Raw genomic sequence first — 20,270 nt, 5'->3', positions numbered from 1 at the left:
GGTTGGTAGTTTTCAGTTGTTACCACTGAGGAGGTCATCCAGCTGTTGTCTTATCCCTATTTGTTTCAAAAGCTTCTCAATATCTTATCTTGAATCTATTCATCCTTAGTCTCTTCCATGGTTTTTTCCTACCACTTCATCTTGTCAAGATTGCTGTCACTTTTTTAAAAAAAAAGTGCTACTGCAATCCATTTATTTCTTTTTTACTTAATAATGTTCAGCTTACACGTTATCTATTTTTCCTTCTGTCTTTCCAGATAGCCCAGGAAGGATTTTTAAAGACATGCTATCTGTTTAGCAGCTTTTGCCAGAAACATTTGCCCTTCTTCCTTCTAACCACAGTCCTGATACATAAACAAGATGTTCTAGTCACACTACAAGTCTCTGATTTTCTTCAAGTCCAACAGATTTTCTTTCCAAATCAGTGACTTCATCTCTACTTTACTTTCTTGCATATTTCAAAAAGCTTTCTCCAAGCTATAATTTCCCCTCCTGATATGCACTTCAGCCAGGTCTACGTGGACTCAAATTTGCATCCAAGTGATTCCCTCTGCAACCAAAAAAAATTTTAATTAGTACCTGATACATAATTTATAGGGAGAAAAGCTTTAACAAATGCCAGCAGCTGTGTTCTAGACTAACAAGTACCTCTTCTAGTACAAATCATTTTAAAGCAATTAAAAGTTGGAACAAGGCTTTCCAAAGTCTAAACATAAAGCTTGACAGCAGCAAATAAAACCATAGGTTAAAATGTTCTGGTCAGACAATGTCCTCAGATGGACTTTACTTTGGAACTTCCTGTTTTCTGTTCTAATAATAAATATAGGGAAGGGAACAATTTAGGTAATGTAAGACTGATTTCTAATGACAGTTTCTGGATCCCATATAATTATTTTCATTTGTTTTGATGTAAGAGAAATTTCACTGCAGTATTTTATCAGTATATTGAATTTTCATCACTCATATTGCCCTGAGGTATGAGGAAAAATTAAATTGTAATAAAGTTTGCTTGGTATTGCTCAGGCTTCATGTCCATTTTCTCTTTGTGTGGAAACATAGCGTCTATGATTTTAAAAAAAAAGAACCTTCAGAAATGAACAAACTTATTTGCTAAAGTCGCTTGGTTTTTATCCTTGCCTATGATAACCCTCAGTATGCCCAGATCCCACCATGTAGTAATGTGTTTAACTAAAATGGCATTATGTACATACCTATAAAACACTTGGAAAACTGCACTCATGAGCTTTGGTCTCACCTTTGTTCCTCTCTTTCCTGTTCAGAGAGAGAGAGAGAGAGTTGGCCTTTTAAAAGAACAACTCCTTACCTTTTCTTTTCCAGGTGACCTTATGCTCCAACACTGTGCAGAAATATGAGTTGGCATTGGTGGTAGATGTGGAGGGTGTTGGAGAAGAAGTGCTGGCACTCCTCATTACAGCCAGGTAGCCCTCATCTGTTCCTCTTTTCTGGAAATCTCTCCAGGAATGCCCCTCTACCCCCACCTCCCAGATCTGTGTTCGGCTACTTCCCAGCAGGCTGCTCACCTGCTAGCCAGAGCATTCTGCCTTTCTGGGAAAGAAAACTAAATTAGATATTCAAAGGACAAAGCTTTAGGACCGTAAATATTTAGAAAAACTCCTTAGGTAACAGTAAGAAGGTATGTGGTGTGTGTGTGTGTGTGTGTGTGTGTGTGTGTGTGTGTGTGTGTGTGTGTGTGTGTGTGTGTGTGTGTGTGGCATGCACACATGCATATGTGTAGTGCTCCCTGATGAATCTCTAAAATATGTAAGTTTTGGCAGGAAGAAGAGATGAAATGCTGGTTTTTCTTTTTATCTTTCAAGATAATACTCCAGAGTCACACAGCATGAAGATACTGCCCTCAGTCCTTCAGTAAAAGAACCATTTAGCCAATATATCCCTGTTCCAAGAACTGTGTCTCTGTAACTTGAATGGCAGACTATGAGTGGGTCCTCCCGAATGAGATTCACATCTTACAATACAAACTCCTCAGAACCATCATCAAATTCTGTTTCTTTTCTTAAGGAGTCAACAAGTGGCTCTAGAGTCAGGATAAACTACTGGCTCAACTATTCATTGATTTTTATCTCCCTAATCTAGTTACTATCTCTCTAAAGGTGGTGGTGAGGGAAGTAGTGATAGGGAGAGGGGTGTGGTCACCTGCTAATGATGAAATAATCCTAAATAAAAATCACAGAGCCACACTCTTCCCAGAGCGAACAGTGTCCATATCCAAATTTGAAATATATGAATGAAATGCTGGGCACAGGAAAAGTAAAAATGACTCGGGAAAACTAGTGAGGCTAATATGTGAATTTCTAGAATTCAGGTCTCTCATGATTCTTGGGCTTGGATAAAAAAAAACATGTAACAACCCCAAAGAACTCAAATCTGTATTTCCTAGACCTACTTACATTTCTTCAAGACCTAACTCTTTTTTCATTTGATTAAAAAGAGCAAAACTCCTCTGATCTTGTTCATTCTATAGTCAAGTTTTCCTTTTACTCTGGTCTTGGACTCCTTTTCTATGTGTGCTTATTTCAATATGCTATAAGCTCCTTTTTCTATAACTATCAGTGGGAAATCCTGGATCAAAAAGTAATAATGATAAAGGTCTACCTGGACTATGCATTTCCTACTAAAGCATGCTCTATGATTATGGTTCTCAGCCACAGGGTTTCAGGCAACAAAAGATTAGCTTTGAGGAAGGCATTGGGGTCAATGTGACAATTGCTATTCTAGCTAAAAATGGATAGTCATCCTGTGTTCAATAGCAGGCTTCAAGTTAAAGCAAGTCCTTTCATGTTATTACCATATTATGGTCTTATCTGCAAGCACTGCTCACTGACTTTCAACTGAAGTGTTGCTTTGAGGATTTGCACCCCAAAGTCACTCTCTCAGCAAGACATGCCCTCACTCGAGGTCCACTTCCTCTCACTGTACATTTAGATATTGCTGGGTCATACCCACATTCACACCCTGCCACCCTAAAAAGCATATTAATGCCAATCAATCCCTAGAATAACTTTCAGTTTACCTATGAGAGAAGTAGGACCCTGAGAGAGAGTACCACTTGCCCAAAGGAGCAAAGGTTGTCCTTTGTGAGGTCAGCATTGAACCTAGTACTGTGTAATTTAGAAGTTGCAACTCTTCACCATTGCACTGCATGCCGTGACAATGGCATAGAGCAGGTTAGATACTGAGAACTACAGACACAAAATAAAAATCCAACTCACCTAATAATTAACTAACTGGCAACATGGGACTCCATCTTCTCTCATCACTGAACACAACTCTCCTCTCCCCTACCGAATCCCCTTCATATCAGACCCACTGTCACAGCACCAGTTCTAGACTGAGCAGCTGCCCAAGCCTACCTACTCAAAATAATTGTTCTGCACAGGGATTAGAATTAATACTATTATTTAGATGGTGTGATCTGTCGGTAGTCCTTGGGTGACTTTCTACCTGGCCAAAGCAAGCTAGTTAGGACCCTGTACTGGTGGTATTCACCCCATTCATAGAAATAGACCCACAAGCCCAAGGAACTTGCATCATGAGGCCCATGGCTGGAGGAAGACCAAACTGAAAAACAGTGGAAATGTTAGTCATTATCCACCACAGACAGCTGTTCAAGGAGTTCTGCTGGTACTTCTTTTCTGACTAGAAAAAAAACATAGTGACTGGGGACTAAAAAAGTTGTCAGGAGAGAAGAGGTAAACATGATTAATATAGTTATTAGAGAAAAACTACCATATGACAGTGACAAATATATGCCGGTAAGGACTCTTTGTTTTCTATATGTAAACAACATCTCTATTTTGAATTATTTGATGGGCTCCTTTGAGCAGATGTGTCGTACCTGCCCTCCAACTGGTTGATACAGAGGTAAACTTTGAGCGCTGCTTCTTAAAGTACTCCTATGAGAAGATGATCCAGCTTGTCAATAACGATGACCTCCCAGGATGTTATGAGGTCCTGCCTCAGGTGAGTGAATTTCTCCTTTGGTATTCTCCCATTGGATTCCTTCCTAAAAAAAAAAAAAAGTGTTCTGAAGAGTCACACTTCTGAACACATGACCTTATGTAATTCTGATTTTTAACCCTTTTAACTAGGCATAGGGCTGGATTGCCATCTGCATGAGTGAGCAGCTGCAGGTATAAACAGTTGTTAATTTCCCAGGGAAATTACCCTTGATAAAGAAGAAAAAGTGTCAGTTAAGCCAGAATGCAAAAGTGAACCTGCAAATAATTGTGAATTAACCAAGCATGGGAAGTGAGCTGGGAGTTTTCATGTATGCCCATGGCTGTGATTTGAACAGAATCACCAAGATAGAGTAATACAGTATTTATAAATGGACTTGTTGGACCAGAAATCCTAGCAGTAATACAGGAAGAGAAAGGAGGGATTGTCTTTTAATGTCTTATGAAATGTATTCTTCCATATGCCTCCACAACTGTCTGAGTGGGTGACTAAGCAGTTCACATATGGATAAATCTAAAATCATGGAGGCTTAATAATGATATACTATATAAGTACAGTACTCCAATATACACATATGCAAAAATCAATAGGACCTTTATATGGCATCATGTTCAATATGAGTTAAAAGAGCTTAAGAGGGCCGGGAGTTTGGCCTAATGGTAGAGTGCTTGCCTAGCATGCACGAAGACCTGGGTTTGATTCCTCAGTACCACATACATAGAAAAAAGCCAGAAATGGTGCTGAGGCTCAAGTAGTAGAGCTCTAATCTTGAGAAAATTCAAGGACAGCGCTCAGGTCCTGAGCTCAAACCCACGACTGACAAAAAAAAAAAAAAAAAAAAAAAAAAAAAAAGAGTTTAAGAGGCCTAGAAAACCAAGGAAGGTTTAAGATGCATCAGAGAAATGCAGCTTTAATGGGAAATACATTTTCTAATGGGAACTTGAAAATGTGTCATGTTTGGAGTAACCAGAATATGACTCATGTCATCTCCAAATGTAAGTCATAAGGGGAGCCATCTCACGTTTAACCTGCAATAGAGAAGGTTTAGTTAGGATAAAATGGCTTCTTGTCTCTAATGAAAAGGCACTTAGGTAAAAAGAAAGTTAGAATTGTTATGTGGGACTCTCTGAAACAGAAGCAGAAACCAAGAGTCCAGCTTTAAGACAGGCCTAACACATAGATGCTCCACAGGACAGGCTGGCCATGCTAGGTACACTGGCATCTCAAGAACTCAAGGGCAGAGTCTCCACTGAGGTCATGAAACGAGCTTGACTTGAGAGTAGAATTTTAGGGGAAGCTGGACACTCAGAGAGTGAATATGGTCAGGTTACTTTATAGGCATGTATGTAAATAGAACAATGGAACCTATTGAAGTTGTTTTGAGGTAAGTGATATATGAGGGAGAATAACAGGGGCCAAAGTTGATCAGGATACTTTGCATGCATGGAAATACCACAACAAAATCCCCACTTTGGGTAACTACTAGATGCTAATACAATCTTTTTGTAAAAGATACATAATATTTTGTGCAATATTCTAAAAGGTCAAAATTAATTTAAAACCCCATTAGAAGCAAAATACCAAGAGCTCATAAAGAAAGCATTAATATTGCTGTTTTTTTCATTTGTCTCAGGCACCAGGTGCACAGGAGGCAGAATGTGATTGGGCCATGCTGGGCCAGATCAGAAAGATAGGAATGGGCTCCGCATGCTCTGTCATTCTCCCAATGAGCTAAAGTTCTTAGAAGTGTTTCTCAGAATTACTCAAACGTCATTGATTTGGGGATATTTTTTTAAGTAGTTGTACCAAGGGGATTCAATTCCATAATTCAGATAATAAGTACAGTGTCACTTTTTGATCAATGCCACCCCTTCCATTGTTCTCGGACTTTGGGATTTTAAAAACTTCATCTGTTGTTGTTACATGAGGGATCCATGTAAGATGCTGGAGACTAGGTGTCTGAGGTACTCACTCATCCATTCAGTCATCACTCCTCAGGTGAAAAAAAATAAACCAAGTATAAGCTTGGGGACTCAAAACTGGACTGTTAGAAAGCAGAAGCTGGGCTATGCACTAACAACTCTCTAGCCATGCAGTAAACATACACAGATAATTACAGTGCTATCTGCCTGCTGTGGGAAAGGACCTCACAGTTTACTCCCCAAGGGCAGAGGCAAAAATCCCCACTCTTGAGCTGGAGAAAGTCCATGAAGGATTATCTGGTAGATTGAAGGGATCAGCATTCTAAGAAGAAGAACCAGAGTACATAGGATTGGAGGTAGGATGGAGCAACCTATGCTTAGGAAAGTGTGATATACAGCCTCTGCTAATAGAATACAGAGGGACAAGGTGATGGGGAAGGAAGCACAATGTGAGTGGGACCAGGTTAAGAACTTGGTATGAAAGGCTGCTTGCCTACTCTCATTCATGTGGTGGATCCTTTCTGCAAATTGCTGTGATGGGTACTTTGACTGGCCACCACTTGACTGAACTTTTCTGGCTAAGTCAAGTATTAATCACCATGGACTTTCTTAAAAAGGAGGCATTTTTAAAGACCTCCCATGAACTAAGAACAACTCCTACTTTTAAGATAAATGAATATGATAGTTCCTTGCCTTGAATGGCATTCTTAATCTTGGCTTGTCTTTCTCCAGGTTTATGAGAACTCGCCAACTGTGCTGCTTTCCAGCCCTAGCCCCTGTGGGGTCATCTCCCCACATAGCACTGTACACATACCACTGACCCTGGAGACCCAGGCCGTTGGAGAACACATGTCTAAGGTTTACATCTCCATCTTTGGGAGCCAGGACCCCCCACTGGTAAGAAACAATTGTCAGAACCACAATTGAAATCACCATGCTTTTTATCAAATATTTCTAGAGTTCCTTCAGGAACATATCATATTCATATATCCTCCAGTTATTTGTAGTTTTACATTTTTATTCTACAGTGATAAAATACCATGATATGTCAGGAATCTATTTGCAGAGACACTAAAGGTAGTAGAATTTTATAGCAATTGGACTTAAGCCTAACTCAAGTATCAAAAGTTTCAGCTGGGCTCGGTGGCTCACGCCTGTTCAAAGCCAACCTGGCACTAAAGGAACTGAGACTCATCTCCTGTTAACCTCTAGAAAACAGGAAGTGGGGCTTAGCTCGTGGGTGGGTGATAGCCTTGAGCTGAAGAGCTCAGGGACAGCGCCCAGGCTCAGAGTTCAAGCTCCATGACCAACAAGAAATAAAAATTAAAAAGTTTCATAGGCACACACACACACATACACACACACACACACACGCACGCACGCACACACGCGCGCGCGCACACACACACACACACACACACACACACTTGGCCCTTCTTCATCTGTATACTTAACAAGTGATATGGAAATTTGAACTGGATCTTGAATCTTAGAGGAGGTTGTCCTACAGGCTCTGTATTTCTGGACATTTGGTAAACTTAGAGCTGGCTGATATCAATCTACATTTGTCTGAAGTGATTCACATTGCTTTCAGGAGTACAAAATGTTTATCCATTGATCATATAAGGCCAACTCAAATCATTTGCTCTAATCCTGCCAAGATAACCACAAAGACCAGACGTTCAATAAATCTAGGGGCTTTTTTTTTTTTTTTGCTAGTCTTGGGCTTGAGCTCAGGGCCTGAGCACTGTCCTTGGACTTTCTCAAGGTTAAGAGCTCTACCTCTTGAGCTTCAGCACCACTACGGCTTTTTTCTATGTATATGGTACCAAGAAATCGAATCCCGGTCTTCGTGCATGTTAGGCAAAGCACTCTACCACTAGGCCAAACTCTGGGCCCAAATCTAGGAGCTTTTTAAGTAGTGAGGTAAACATCGATACCAACTAGCATCCAAGCCAAATATTCCGTATAGAAAAACAGTTCCCTACCTCTGATAGGACTTTACTCTTAGTTCTTCCTTATGAGATGCCATCTGTAAGTGGTCTGACTTATGAATCTCATCAGAAAGGCAGATCAACCCAAAATGTGACATCATGTCTCCTTCTCCACTCACTGTGATGCCATCACAATGATAGGATTTTACTCTTAAATCTTCCTTATGAGATGCCATGTATAATTTTTCCTTATAAGATGCCATATATAAGTGGTCTGACTTATGAGCCTCATCAGAAAGGCAGATCAAGCCCAAAATGTGACATCATGTCTCCTTCTCCACTCACTGTGATGCCATCACATGCCCTTATAGATTGAGCTCATGAGGAGGGTAGATAGTGGCCCATCTTCTTTGGCAGACAAAGTGCCAAGTAGATTTCACAGCCCACTGTACAATTGTGTGCAGTACCACTGCCACGACCAAAGGGACAGAACAAAAACTCAAACCTAACCCCATCTGATTCTGAAGCTCAGCCCTGAACTCCATCTCTGAGTATAGTTGAGGTAGGAGAGTTTCATGGGACAGAGCAGCCCTCTTATCTCCTCTTAGCATGGGCTCAGGGGAAGATGACTATCCATAGGGAGGAATTCCAGCCTAGATTCAAAGTTCTGAGCCTAAATGGCCATCCATGACCACATTTCCATGACCACAGAATTTTATACTTCTGCTAACCATTTTAAACTGATTCTGTTTTTTCCTCTTGCCTGGAACACAGGTATGTCAGATAAAGAGCATTGGAGAAGGCCCAGTCATCTATATACATCCCCATCAAGTTGATTTTGGTGATATCTATGTTTTAAAGGACTCTACCAGGATCCTCAGCCTATCCAACCAGTCCTTCATTCCGGCATTTTTTCGGGCATACATGGTGAGTAATTTGTGGGCTGTCACATATAATGAAAACACATCTTTGTTTTATGGATGGTATATGCAATATACCATCCAAAGTAAGCACCCAAAGCAGAGATTTGTATGGCTAAACTGCATTAAACTCTGTCATCCTCCCCCCAAATTTCTTCTTACACTCGTTTTGTCAACTGAGAAACACAATGTGCATATCTTTTGGTAAGCAGATACCTTTCATATAATCTCAGGAAAAGGAGCTTCCCAAGAATTCAGTTCTTCCACCTAAGGTAGCCAAGCCCGGTCTCCTGCCCTTTAAAGAACAACTCTTAAATATCTCTGTAAGTGGAAGCATTTCCCTTCATTTGAATTCTCATAGCTACAAATTTGTTAGTATGTTTATTCTATTTTTTTTTGGCAGTCCTGAGCTTGAGCTCAGGGTGTGAGCACTGTCCTTGGATTTTTCTCAAGGCTAGAACTCTACCACTTGAGCCTCAGCACCACTTCTGGCTTTTTCTAAGTATGTGGTACCAAGGAATTGAACCTGGGTCTTCATGCATGCTAGGCAAGCACCCTACCACTAGGCCAAACTCCTGGTCCCGTTTATTCTATTTTTATTTCTTCTTACTTTTAGAGTATTTTAAGGATGTATGATATACAAAATAATATTTTCTAAGAGCAAGAAGTAAAGGAAGCAGCAAAACAAAAACAAGATACAAGAAGAAATGTATTTTTTTAATGAGTCATTTCTGTGTACTTTATAATGACATTTAGACATGCAAATCTCTTAAACTACAAAAACACAGTCTAGCAATTTCTGAATTAATAATTCAAAGTATTCTTAGTTTTAGAGTTTTTTAATTTAAATATAAAACTTTAACTTACTTAGCCTTCTTACTGTCCCCAAATTGTTGACATTTAAATGACAGTTAATATTTAGATTCAGCATTTGTAGATTCTGAAGAATAAAGTATAATTTATTTCATAAAAAGATGAAGTGATAATTTTCTGCTGACTTGTAACAGCTGACCAGACATTAGTCCCACTTACCAGCTGCTTATTATTATCACGATTTATCTTTATTAGCATTTTATTTTTTCCTTATAAAGGCCACCATTTCCACACCCAACGTCCAATATAACTCTTGCCTTGCAGATCTTGTGTAAAGAATTTGCCTACAGATGGTTAAAGAAAGGACCTGTAGAGAACGCAGTTTCTCTAGTCTTCACCCAATTAGTTGAGGGATAGGATGTGTTAGATAGAAATAATGAGGCATTGTCTAGGAACTATTGTTTCCTAGAATTGACAGTAGAGAGGGAAAGCATCAGCATCTGAGGGTAGGCACCTCAGGGCCTTAGTGGATGACAGAGGAAGGAAAGAGACAGGTAACCAAGGAAGCTTAATACACATATAGCACCAACTCCTTTTCCTTCTCAAAGTCTCCAAAACTTCACATTTTTAAATTTCTTTTTTTTTTTACTTTTTATTATCCTTTAATTGTACAGAGTGGTTTCAATTTGATATATCATCTTGTGTGTACAATGCATCTTGATCAGTGTCACTCATTCACTATTTTTCCATCTCTTGCAACCTCAGCCATCCCTTCAATTTACCTAGCTCCACTTTTGCACATGTACATTGAATATTATGACTTCTTTTGCCCACCCTTCCTCTCTCCATTTGTTTGCCTCCTCTTTGGTCCCTCTCCCAACAACACATGTTCCAGCTTCCAGATTTCATTTTTTATGGCAAATTTTAATATGTGTCAAGAAAACAAAGTAGGGTTGGGAAAATGTGGCTTATTCGCAGGGTATTTGCCTAGAATGCAGGAAGCCCTGGGTTCAATTCCTCAGTACCACTAAACACAAAAGGCTGAAAGCTGCATTTTGACTCAAGTGGTAAAGGGCTAGCCTTGATCAAAAGAAGCCCAGGGACAGTGCTCAGGTCCTGAGTTCAAACCCAGGACTGGCAAAAAAAAAAAGAAAGAAAAAAGAGAAAGTACATACTAATTACTGTAAGTACTGTAAGTACTGTAAGTACTTACTAATTAATGTAAGCTGTGTCCTTAATGACCCAACTGGCTTGTTAAAATAGGACATTTTTCTTTTCCACAAAGGTTTCATGATTCCATCTTTCAGTTCTTGAATGTTTTCTTAACTCAGCAAGTGTCACTTCCAAATTTCCAAATGTGTGATATGAATGATCTACTGTAGGGTGTGATTTTTTTTTCCTCCATCTGCTCTTGAAAAACTGCTATTTATTGAGTTGTAACATGAAACTACTCAACTGTAGTTTTCATAGGGGCAAATTAAATTTTTTCCATATTTCATCTAGGATTCTTGTAGATTTCCTAGTAAATTCATATTGGTGTTATAGAAATTGAATTATGCTAACTTGGAAATTAACTACTGTAGAAGAAACTGATATGCATTTCAACCTGATGTACCATATCAAACCTTCCCACTAAAGTTTCTTCATGGAGATTGTCAAACATTAGGAAAAAATTTCAGCTAATAGTTGCTTGTGTACTAACTAAGCTTTCTACAGGTAATAAGTGCTAAGTGACCTCTCTTCTTACTGGCTGTCCTGACAGAGGGGTCATTCTCTTTCTCCTTCCTCTCTTGGCTGTCAGTGAATGTCATTCCTCCCCAGATGCGGCCCCTAAGGTCAGCCATCTGCTACTTAGCTTCACATGTGGCCACCCATCCTGGCAGCCACCATGATTAAGATCTCTCTTGGAAAAGAAACTTGCCAAGCCAGAGTGGTCAGGAGGTAGAAAATTGGAAATACCTTTCACAAAGATATTGGGAAGACCAGTGACATAGAGAAAATTTGAACTTTACAGAAAGAGAAGTTTGGGCATAGCTGTCAAAACGAAGAGTTTCCTTTCAAAACTGATACTTAGAACCCCTTCATCTAATATGAAGTACAGAAACAACTACTTAAAATAAAAATATTTTAAGGGCCAGGAGTTTGGCCTAGTGGTAGAGTGCTTGCCTCACATGCTCAAAGACCTGGATTCATTTCCTTGGTGCCATATACATAGAAAAAGCTGGAAGTGGTGCTGTGGCTCAAGTGATAAAGCTCTAGACTTGAAAAAGTCCGAAGACAGTGCCCAGTCCCTGAGGTCAAGCCCCAGGACTGGCAAAAAGTTTAAAAATGCATTTAAAAAAAACACAAATCTATTCTGGGTGCCTGTGGCTCACACCTGTAATCCCAGCTACTCAAGAAGCTGAGATCTGAGGATCACAGTTTGAAGCTAACTGGGAGAGGAGAGTTCGTGAGACTCCAATTAAACACCAGAAAAGAGGAAAGTGGAACTGTGGCTCAAGTAGTAGAGTGATAACCCAAAAGTTCAGTGACAGAGCCCTGGCTTTGAGTTCAAACCCCAGGACCAAGCACAAAGAAAAAAGAAGAAAAGGAAAGAAAAGAAAAGAAATATATACTATGAGATGTTGAAAGGGGTGACATTGATCAAGATATATTGTATTCTTATAAACTCTTTTCACATGGAAACTCCTTTGTACAACTACTTAAAGATAATAAAAGAAAAGAGAGAAAACAAAAGATCTTCACTAATTAAAAAAAACAACAGAAGTAGAGGTGTGGCTCAAGTGTGAAAGAGCACATCATCATTGAACAGAAAAGGCAAAAGCTACTTAAGAACAAAAGGGCCTGAGAACTAGCACAAAAAATATTCATTTTAATTAATTAAATGATTTTAATTAATTCATGGCCATTCCAAAGTAGATTAGGATTCTTGCTGAGTCATCTCAAGTCATCTATTTAGTGACAAGAGGCTGTCATTGAGTAACATCCAGAGACTTCCAGAAGCAAAGGTTTGCAATTGACAAAAAACTGTGAGCTCATAATTTTATATCCTATACCCCACCTGAGACCTTCATTCACTTTGGCAAAGCTAATTGTGAAACCCAGAAGACAGATTCCCTACCCCAAATTGATTATAAAGCACAGTGAGAGAAGGGAAAGTATTGATTGGACCTTAGTTAACATGATGGGTCAGCACCTTCCGAGAATTTAGAGTGACAGCTCTACTGGCTAACTATGATTAGTTTGAATATAAGCTAAAGTCAAAGTGTAAGAAGGGGATTTGGTTCCCTTGGCACTAGAGAATTATCCAGAAAAAATAATAAATGATAAATGTCTTAGGGGTTTTTTTTCTTGCATGCCTTACCTTACAATCTCCTTTTTTTCTTTTTTACTTTTTTTTTGCCAGTCCTGGGGCTTGAACTCAGGGCCTGAGCACTGTCCTTGGGCTTTCTCAAGGGTAGCACTCTTAACACTTGAGCCACAGCACCACTTCTGGCCTATCTATGTATGTGGTACCAAGGAATTGAACCGAGGTCTTTGTGCGTTACATGCTAGGCAAGCACTCTACCACCGGGCCAAACTCCCAGCCCATGCCTTACAATCTTATCTATCTCCATTATGCCTGTCCCATATTTTAATTAATTAGTTTTAATTAATTGTTTTTCCTATTGTTATTCCAATATGCAGTTAGTGCCTGTCATCACAAAAGTTTAAGACAAAACTGTCTTCTTAAGGTCAAATGTGGGAGATTTTTTTCCCTTCCAATACTATCTTCCTTCCTGCATGAAAATTTATAACTTCTTTTCTTAAACCAGCACCATCATCGACCTAACTCAGGTCACTTTTCAGAGCTGGCCACCACTGTCATTGCAACTAAATCACTTACTTGCCTATTTCATGCCCTAGTGGTAGTTAGTCATAATTCAACATGAAGCCAGTACAAAATGAAATAAATAGTTTTGTACAATGAACAAAATAAACCAAGAAATATATTACATGACATGATGTGCAGGTTTATTAATAGTGTAAAACACTAATACATCAAGATATATCCATAAGGGAGAACATCATAATCTCCCTCATTTTTATCTCCTCTTCACTGTCAAAAGTAAAACAAGAGAGACCTAAGAGACATATATTAGATAGTAGAACTTCCTATATGATGGCAATTGGAATACAGTTTTTTCTTCAGTCATGAGGCTTGAACTCTGGGCCTGGGTGCCGTCCCTGAGCTCTTCAACTCAGGGCTACCACCTCACCCCTTGAGCCATAGCACTACTTCTGGTTTTCTAGTAGTTAATTGGAGATAAGAGTCTCATGGACTTCAGTGCCCGGGCTGGCTTTGAACCGGGATCCTCAGATTTCAGCCTCCTGAGTAGCTAGGATTATAGGTGTGAGCCACCACCCCTGGCTTGGAGTATAGACTTTTAAATGTCAGTTGGCATGGAATTATTATGTACAATATTAAGTTGAATGGTTTAGAAGAAAAATGTCTCTCTGGAGTGATAAACTAGGGTGTATCTAGGAAGGAAGGACATTATTATCTGAGAACAGATATGTCAGGTATTATATACAATTGTCTTATCTCTGTAGTCATTCAATGAAGGGTAATACAGTATGAGTTCCAAGGTGGTATATACTGTACCATCAAGAGTAAGGATACTATATTCAGACAGGCGTTCAAATTCTCTATATACTAACCAGGAAAGTTACTTAATCTTTTAGAGCCTAACTTAGGCTCAGTGGTTTCCCTCATTTGTCATAATCAGTAGAAACCTTGGGCTCTACTACCAGAGATCTGTAATAGAGCAAAATCTTGATACGTAAGGCCATATAGTATGAAGCTAATTGAAAGGACCTCCAGGATATTGAAACAAAAGCCATATAACGAATGATTGTTGTCCTTAATGTACTATGTTATATCTCATCTCCTTTGCTGTCCCTTGGGTATCTCATATTGTTACAGTATCTCACTTTGTTATCTGATGTATTGAATTTATTTGTATTTGGTTATTTGAAATTTGATAGGGAAGGGGGGAAAACCAAGATGGGGGGGGGGGGTGGGGGGGAGAGTAATGGGTACCAAGATATGTGAAAGGGTATCAATGTATGTGAATTAATGCACCTTCTATCTGGCAAATATCATGTAACCCTTTTATTAATTACAATAAAAAATATTAAAAAAAATAAAAAATAAATAAATAAAAAATAAAAAAATAAAGTCCCACAAAAAAGTTTAAAAAAAATCTTTTAGAGCCTTTAGTTCCTTCTCTCTAAATGTAATGAAGATAATTATGCCTAGAATGTTCAACCATATATACTGCCTATTAAAAGTAAGCATTGAATAAATAATAGATTTGATTATTACTTCTTGTCATACAAAAAGAGCCAGGGTTAATGACTCCTGGAAAGACATTTTTGTAGTATTATATAAGAAGGTGTTTTATTTTTCTTTCTTACCTAAGAATAAAAAAAAAAGAAATGAGAATGAAGTCCTAAGGTTTGGAAATAAACCCATCTATCTAGAGCAGAGCTCTGTAAAATGGGGGCTTTAGTGCTGCCTTTCCCTCACCTTTTACTTGTTTCTGTAAAGTTTTGACAGTGAAGCTATCTTATAAAGAAGCAGATTTGTCAGGAAACAAATTACTATGTGGAAATGTTAGGTGCATTAGCTTTATGACTCTCATCTTCTTAGAGCTTATTTATTTGTACAGATGTCCCCTAGCTTTGTGTAAATCATGCCAGTGTGCTCAGGAGTTGTCTTGTTTCCTTTTATTGAACTATCTTTTACTGAGTCTTGAGAAGGCAGTGACTTTCAGATGGAACTTTATGGTCTCTATTCCAGGGTGCTAACCTAGTAACCTAAAATATTGTTGCATATTACTTGAAAGCAATGTGAATTACATATACTTGCCTCCTTACTTGGCTTTATAATTCTTATAGACTTTTTTCCACAAATAAGGAAATAGATATCTCATTTCAAAGTATCTCTCTGTATAAACAAAGAGAACAGCTTGAGAAAATGTTTAAGAAAAGTTGAGGGCAAGGGATGTGGCTTAGTGGTAAAATACTTGCCAAGCATGCATGAGACCCTGGCTTTGATTCCTGTTACCACGTAAGCAATTCACAAAATTACTAAAATAAAAAGAAAATAACCGGGCCGGGAGTTTGGCCTACTGGTAGAGTGCCTGCCTATCATGCACGAAGACCCGGGTTTGCTTCTTCTGTACCACATACATAGAAAAAAGCCAGAAGTGGTGCTGAGGCTCAAGTGGTAGAGCTCTAGCCTAGAAAAAGCCCAAGGACAGTGCTCAGGTCCTGAACTCAAGCCTAGGGCTGGCAAAAAAAGGAAAGAAAATAACGATTAAAATTATTTATAAAGATATGCATCTAAGGCAATCAGGGACTGATCAGTTCATCTGGTGACAAGTCAGAGAAAAGAACATCCAGACATATATATATATATATATATATATATATATATATATATATATATAACCATATAGGGTCTCTTCTCCAGATAATTCTAGAAGTAGTTGAAAGTAGCTTTCAAAAAGCTTATCAGACTAAGGTGATAAAATTCGGAGTTAGGATAGGCAAAGGAAATAAAAGGATAGATTCTAATACAACTCCCAAATTTAGAGTTAGGATTCTAAAATTGGTACACTAGGAACAAAGTAACCTAGAACAGATCCTAACTCAAATCATTCCAGTGTCTTCCTGGATGAAAGAGATTCAGGATTGCTAATCATTTCACAGCTTTGCAAGAAGCAACCATATCACTGGAGAAAGAAAATTCTGCAGCATGTATCTACAAATGCCTAACAATTTTCAAATTGCCAGGCATAAAAGGGCAGGAGGGCCAGGAGTTTGGCCTAGTGGTAGAGTGCATGCCTAACATACATGAAGACCCAGGTTCAATTCTTTGGTACCACATAGAAAAAAGCTGGGGGGCCAGGAGTTTGGTCTAGTGGTAGAGTGCTTGCCTAGCATGCACGAAGACCTGGGTTTGATTCCTCAGTACCACATACATAGAAAAAAAAATACTGTAAGTACTGAGGCTCAAGTGGTAGAGCTCTAGCCTTAAGGAAGTCCAAAGACAGTGGTCAGGCCCTGAGCTCAAGGCCAGGACTGGCAAAAAAAAAAAAAAAGCTGGAAGTCGTGCTGTGGCTTGAGTGGTAGAGTGCTAGCCTTGAGAAAGCCTAAGGACAGTGCTCAGCCCCTGAGTTCAAGCCACAGGACTGGCTAGAAACAAAAATGGACTAGAAAATAGCAAAAGCTTAAATAGAATGTGCTTTATATATTCTGGCATGGCTCAGCAATAGAGTACTTGCCTAGTAACTACCAAGAAGCCAGAAGAAGAGCTAGGGCTCAAGTAGTTGAGTACTAGCTTTGCACCAAGAAAGCTCAGGGACAGTACCCAGGCCCTGAGTTTAAGCCCCAGGACCAGCACAAGAAAGAAAAGGAGGAGAGAAAAGGAAAGAAAGGACAGGAAGGGAAAGGAAAGGAAAGGAAAGGAGAGGAGAAGGGGAAAGGAAAGGAAGAAAGAGGCACACCGAGCGAGAGAATAAAAGCATTATTACCTTCCATAAGAAGAAGTAATTAGATAATGTCCAACTAAAAAAGTGATGTAGCAGCAGGTTACAGAGATAGACCAGCAAGTAACGAAAGAATTTCTCAAAAAACCAACAGTGGTCAGCTGTGTAAAGGGCCCAGAAATGCAGTAAATGACCACTGGCAAGTAAATTCAAAGAACTATGTTTCAGTGTTCCTTTTACAAAGCCACATGACTTCTGAAATTATGTGCATGTATACATTTGATAAACAATTTTAACAAGTTTAAATAATGTCACGGGACAGTCTATCCCATCTATTTATAGAAGGAAACGTTTATATACAAATACGTTTTCTTCTAGCCATAGATTATGTCTGAAAGGATACACAGAAAATGGTTAACAATGGCTTCCTCCAGGGATGGTGACTAGTGACCATTTGTGGATCTGAGAGACATTTTCCCTTTGAATCTGTTTGAATTTTTCATTGTGTGTCTTCATGCTTTCCTTAAAACCTTCTCAAAAAGAAGTTAGGAGTGAGACTGAAGCACAAGAGAGCAGGGTAAAGACCTGTAAAGAAAGAGAGTACCTGGAGAAAAATAGCTAAGTGGCAGAACCTTGATCTTGCATGTATAAAGCTCTGGATTCTATACTCAACAGACAGATAGATAAGATAGATAGATAGATAGATAGATAGCCCATATATAAAGTCAGTCTACCTATATCTCTCTGTGGGATAAAAACTATTTCTATTGCCAGCTGTTTTCACTCAGTATTTATTATCATCATATTTAGTATGAATTATTAAGAACTGTTCTCATACATATCACTTTTACTGGCTGATTTTATTACATCATTTTCCTCCAACACAGTGGATTTGACTAATCCCTACTGGCAGACTGTTCCCAATTTTTCTAATGCTGTAAAACAATGCTTGTGTCTTAATTACAGCTCACATCCTTAAGTGTTTCCTTTGACTAAATTTCTAGAAACACAATTGCTATGTCAAATGGCATGAACATATAAGTGGAAATCTTCATCCATTTCATGAATTATCTCTCCAAAAACTTTTACCAATTTATGTCCTGCTCTCCTCCACAGAATATTAAAGGATTCTTTCTCTCCCCTATCCTAGCCACCCGTTTTTTGTATTGCCAAATCTAGAAAAATTTGTAATGTTTTAAGTTTAAGTGATTCCTTGACTTTATGGTAAGGCTAAACATTATTAATGTATCTGTTGGCTAACAAGTATTGTTTCTGAGGCCTATCCCCATTCCCCATTCTCTGGCCTTATGCTGACTAGGGAAAGAGACAAAGCATAAATAGAATAGTTTCCCTCTTCAGAGCTCACAATCTCATAAAAGAATTGAGACAATGTGACAATACAGCGAGGCAGAAGCAAACTAACTCTATCACTTGTTGCAACATTAGAACAGAGGTTTCAGAGCTGGGCACAGTGGCTCACATCTGTAATCCTTTCTACTCAGAAAGCTGAAATTTGAGGATCATGGTTCAAAGCCAGCCCAGGCACTAAAGACTGGGAGTCTCTTATCTCCAGTTAACCATTAGAAAACTGGATATGGCACTGTGACTCAAGGAGTAGGGTGGTAGCCTTGAGCTGAAGAGCTCAGGGACAACACCCAGGCTTAGGGGTAGGACAGTAGCCTTGAGCTGAAGACCTCGGGGACAACACCCAGGCCTAGGGGTAGGACGGTAGCCTTGAGCTGAAGAGCTCAGGACAGTGCCTAGGCCTAGAGTTCAAGCTCCACAACCACCAAAAAAAGAAACAAAAAAGAATAGAGGTTTCAGGCTAAGGAGGTAGATGGAAAAATGAGAATATGTTTACAGGGTGATGATGCTGGGTACATTTGGGAAGAATGAATGGCCTTCTGTCCTGGGAAGTGGAACTTCTTTTTTGCCTTTTCTTTCTTTCTTTCTTTCTTTCTTTCTTTCTTTCTTTCTTTCTTTCCTTCCTTCCTTCTTTCCTTCCTTCCTTCCTTCCTTCCTTTTTCTCTCTCTTCCTTTCTCTTTCTTTTTCTCTCTTTCTCTTTTTCTTTCTTTCTTCGTTTTTGTCGGTTATAGGGCTTGAACTCAAGCCTGAGTCCTGTCCTTAAGCCTCTTTGTACTCAAGACTAGTGCTCTGCCATTTGGGCTACAGTGCTACTTGGGGATTTTTCTGAGTTTATTGGAGTCTCACTGACTTTTCTACCCAGACTAACTTCAAACCGTGATCCTCAGATCTCAGCCTTCTAACCCTTCACAGGAATGAGCCACTGGCAGTTGGAAACTTCTTGTGAAGAATCGGAACTAGATCCAGATCAGAGGTACACATCTGGTATTCTCATCCAGATTGTGTGACACCATATTAGCAGAGGGCCTGGGTGATGTCTTAAAAAGAAATGAGATACTGTTTCCTACTAAACTCCACATAAAATAATGGATTCCCAAACATAAAACATGATCCTGTATGAACCAAACAGAAAAATAGTGAATTCTATAAATTGAATGTAAAATTTGGGAGTTTCTGTGGTATATGTATGTAAATGTAGATTTTTTTATGGAAGTGATTTCATGACTTTCTCAAAGATGATACAAAGCTCAAAACCACTGAGCCAGACATTGAGAAGCTATCCAGAATCTTCAGCAATTGAAGAAGAGGGTGAGATATCTGAAAAATAACTAACTGTATCAATTATGTAGACCAGAGAGAAAATATAATTGGATTTAACATCTTGGAAACTAACATGATTAATTACTACCATTTATTGAGTATTTATTATGTGTTAGACAAGGTGCTAGATGCTTGCTACTCATTTTATTTCATCTTTAAGTATCATATTTAACAAATAAGGAAATCAAAGTCTAGACATGAGGGTTAGCCCAAAGTTGCCTGGCTACTAATGGTAGAGTCCAGACTTGAGCACTAGGTCACAGTATTCTAAAGCCCACACTTCTACTCATGACCTGAATGGCTGCTCTTACAAAGCTCTAGCGCTGATTCTTTTGCACATTCTCTCCTAATTTTCAGTTAATTGTTTTAAGTAGCAAAGTGATTCATTTTAGGGAAGGGAATGAAGACTACAGATGAATAGGAGATAGGCCTTAGTGACTCTTCATTTTTCTCATTCT

General features: G+C 38.9%; 1 protein-coding gene and 1 long non-coding RNA gene across 3 annotated transcripts in view; one reads left to right on the top strand and one right to left on the bottom strand.

The window, feature by feature from the left end:
* Hydin (HYDIN axonemal central pair apparatus protein) overlaps positions 1-20,270 on the top strand; it is a 248,285-nt gene that overhangs the window by 104,727 nt on the left and 123,288 nt on the right. For both annotated transcript variants that reach the window (XM_090357298.1, XM_090357297.1), the window contains 4 exons: positions 1,339-1,439; positions 3,867-4,002; positions 6,654-6,818; positions 8,630-8,782. In XM_090357298.1, the coding sequence (XP_090213424.1) occupies positions 1,339-1,439; positions 3,867-4,002; positions 6,654-6,818; positions 8,630-8,782 (555 nt within the window). The remainder of the gene's footprint in view (positions 1-1,338; positions 1,440-3,866; positions 4,003-6,653; positions 6,819-8,629; positions 8,783-20,270) is intronic.
* LOC150046893 (uncharacterized) lies at positions 237-8,037 on the bottom strand. The gene is made up of 4 exons (XR_016539542.1): positions 7,910-8,037; positions 3,878-4,045; positions 1,212-1,272; positions 237-550 (listed from the first exon to the last, which is right to left on the bottom strand). It is a non-coding gene; the product is annotated as an uncharacterized LOC150046893 (long non-coding RNA).

Source organism: Megascapheus bottae, chromosome 24 (assembly GCF_031878675.1).
Source record: "Megascapheus bottae isolate mThoBot1 chromosome 24, mThoBot2.hap1, whole genome shotgun sequence".
Classification (NCBI taxonomy): Eukaryota; Metazoa; Chordata; class Mammalia; order Rodentia; family Geomyidae; genus Megascapheus; species Megascapheus bottae.
This window is presented reverse-complemented; position numbering and strand designations above follow the sequence as displayed.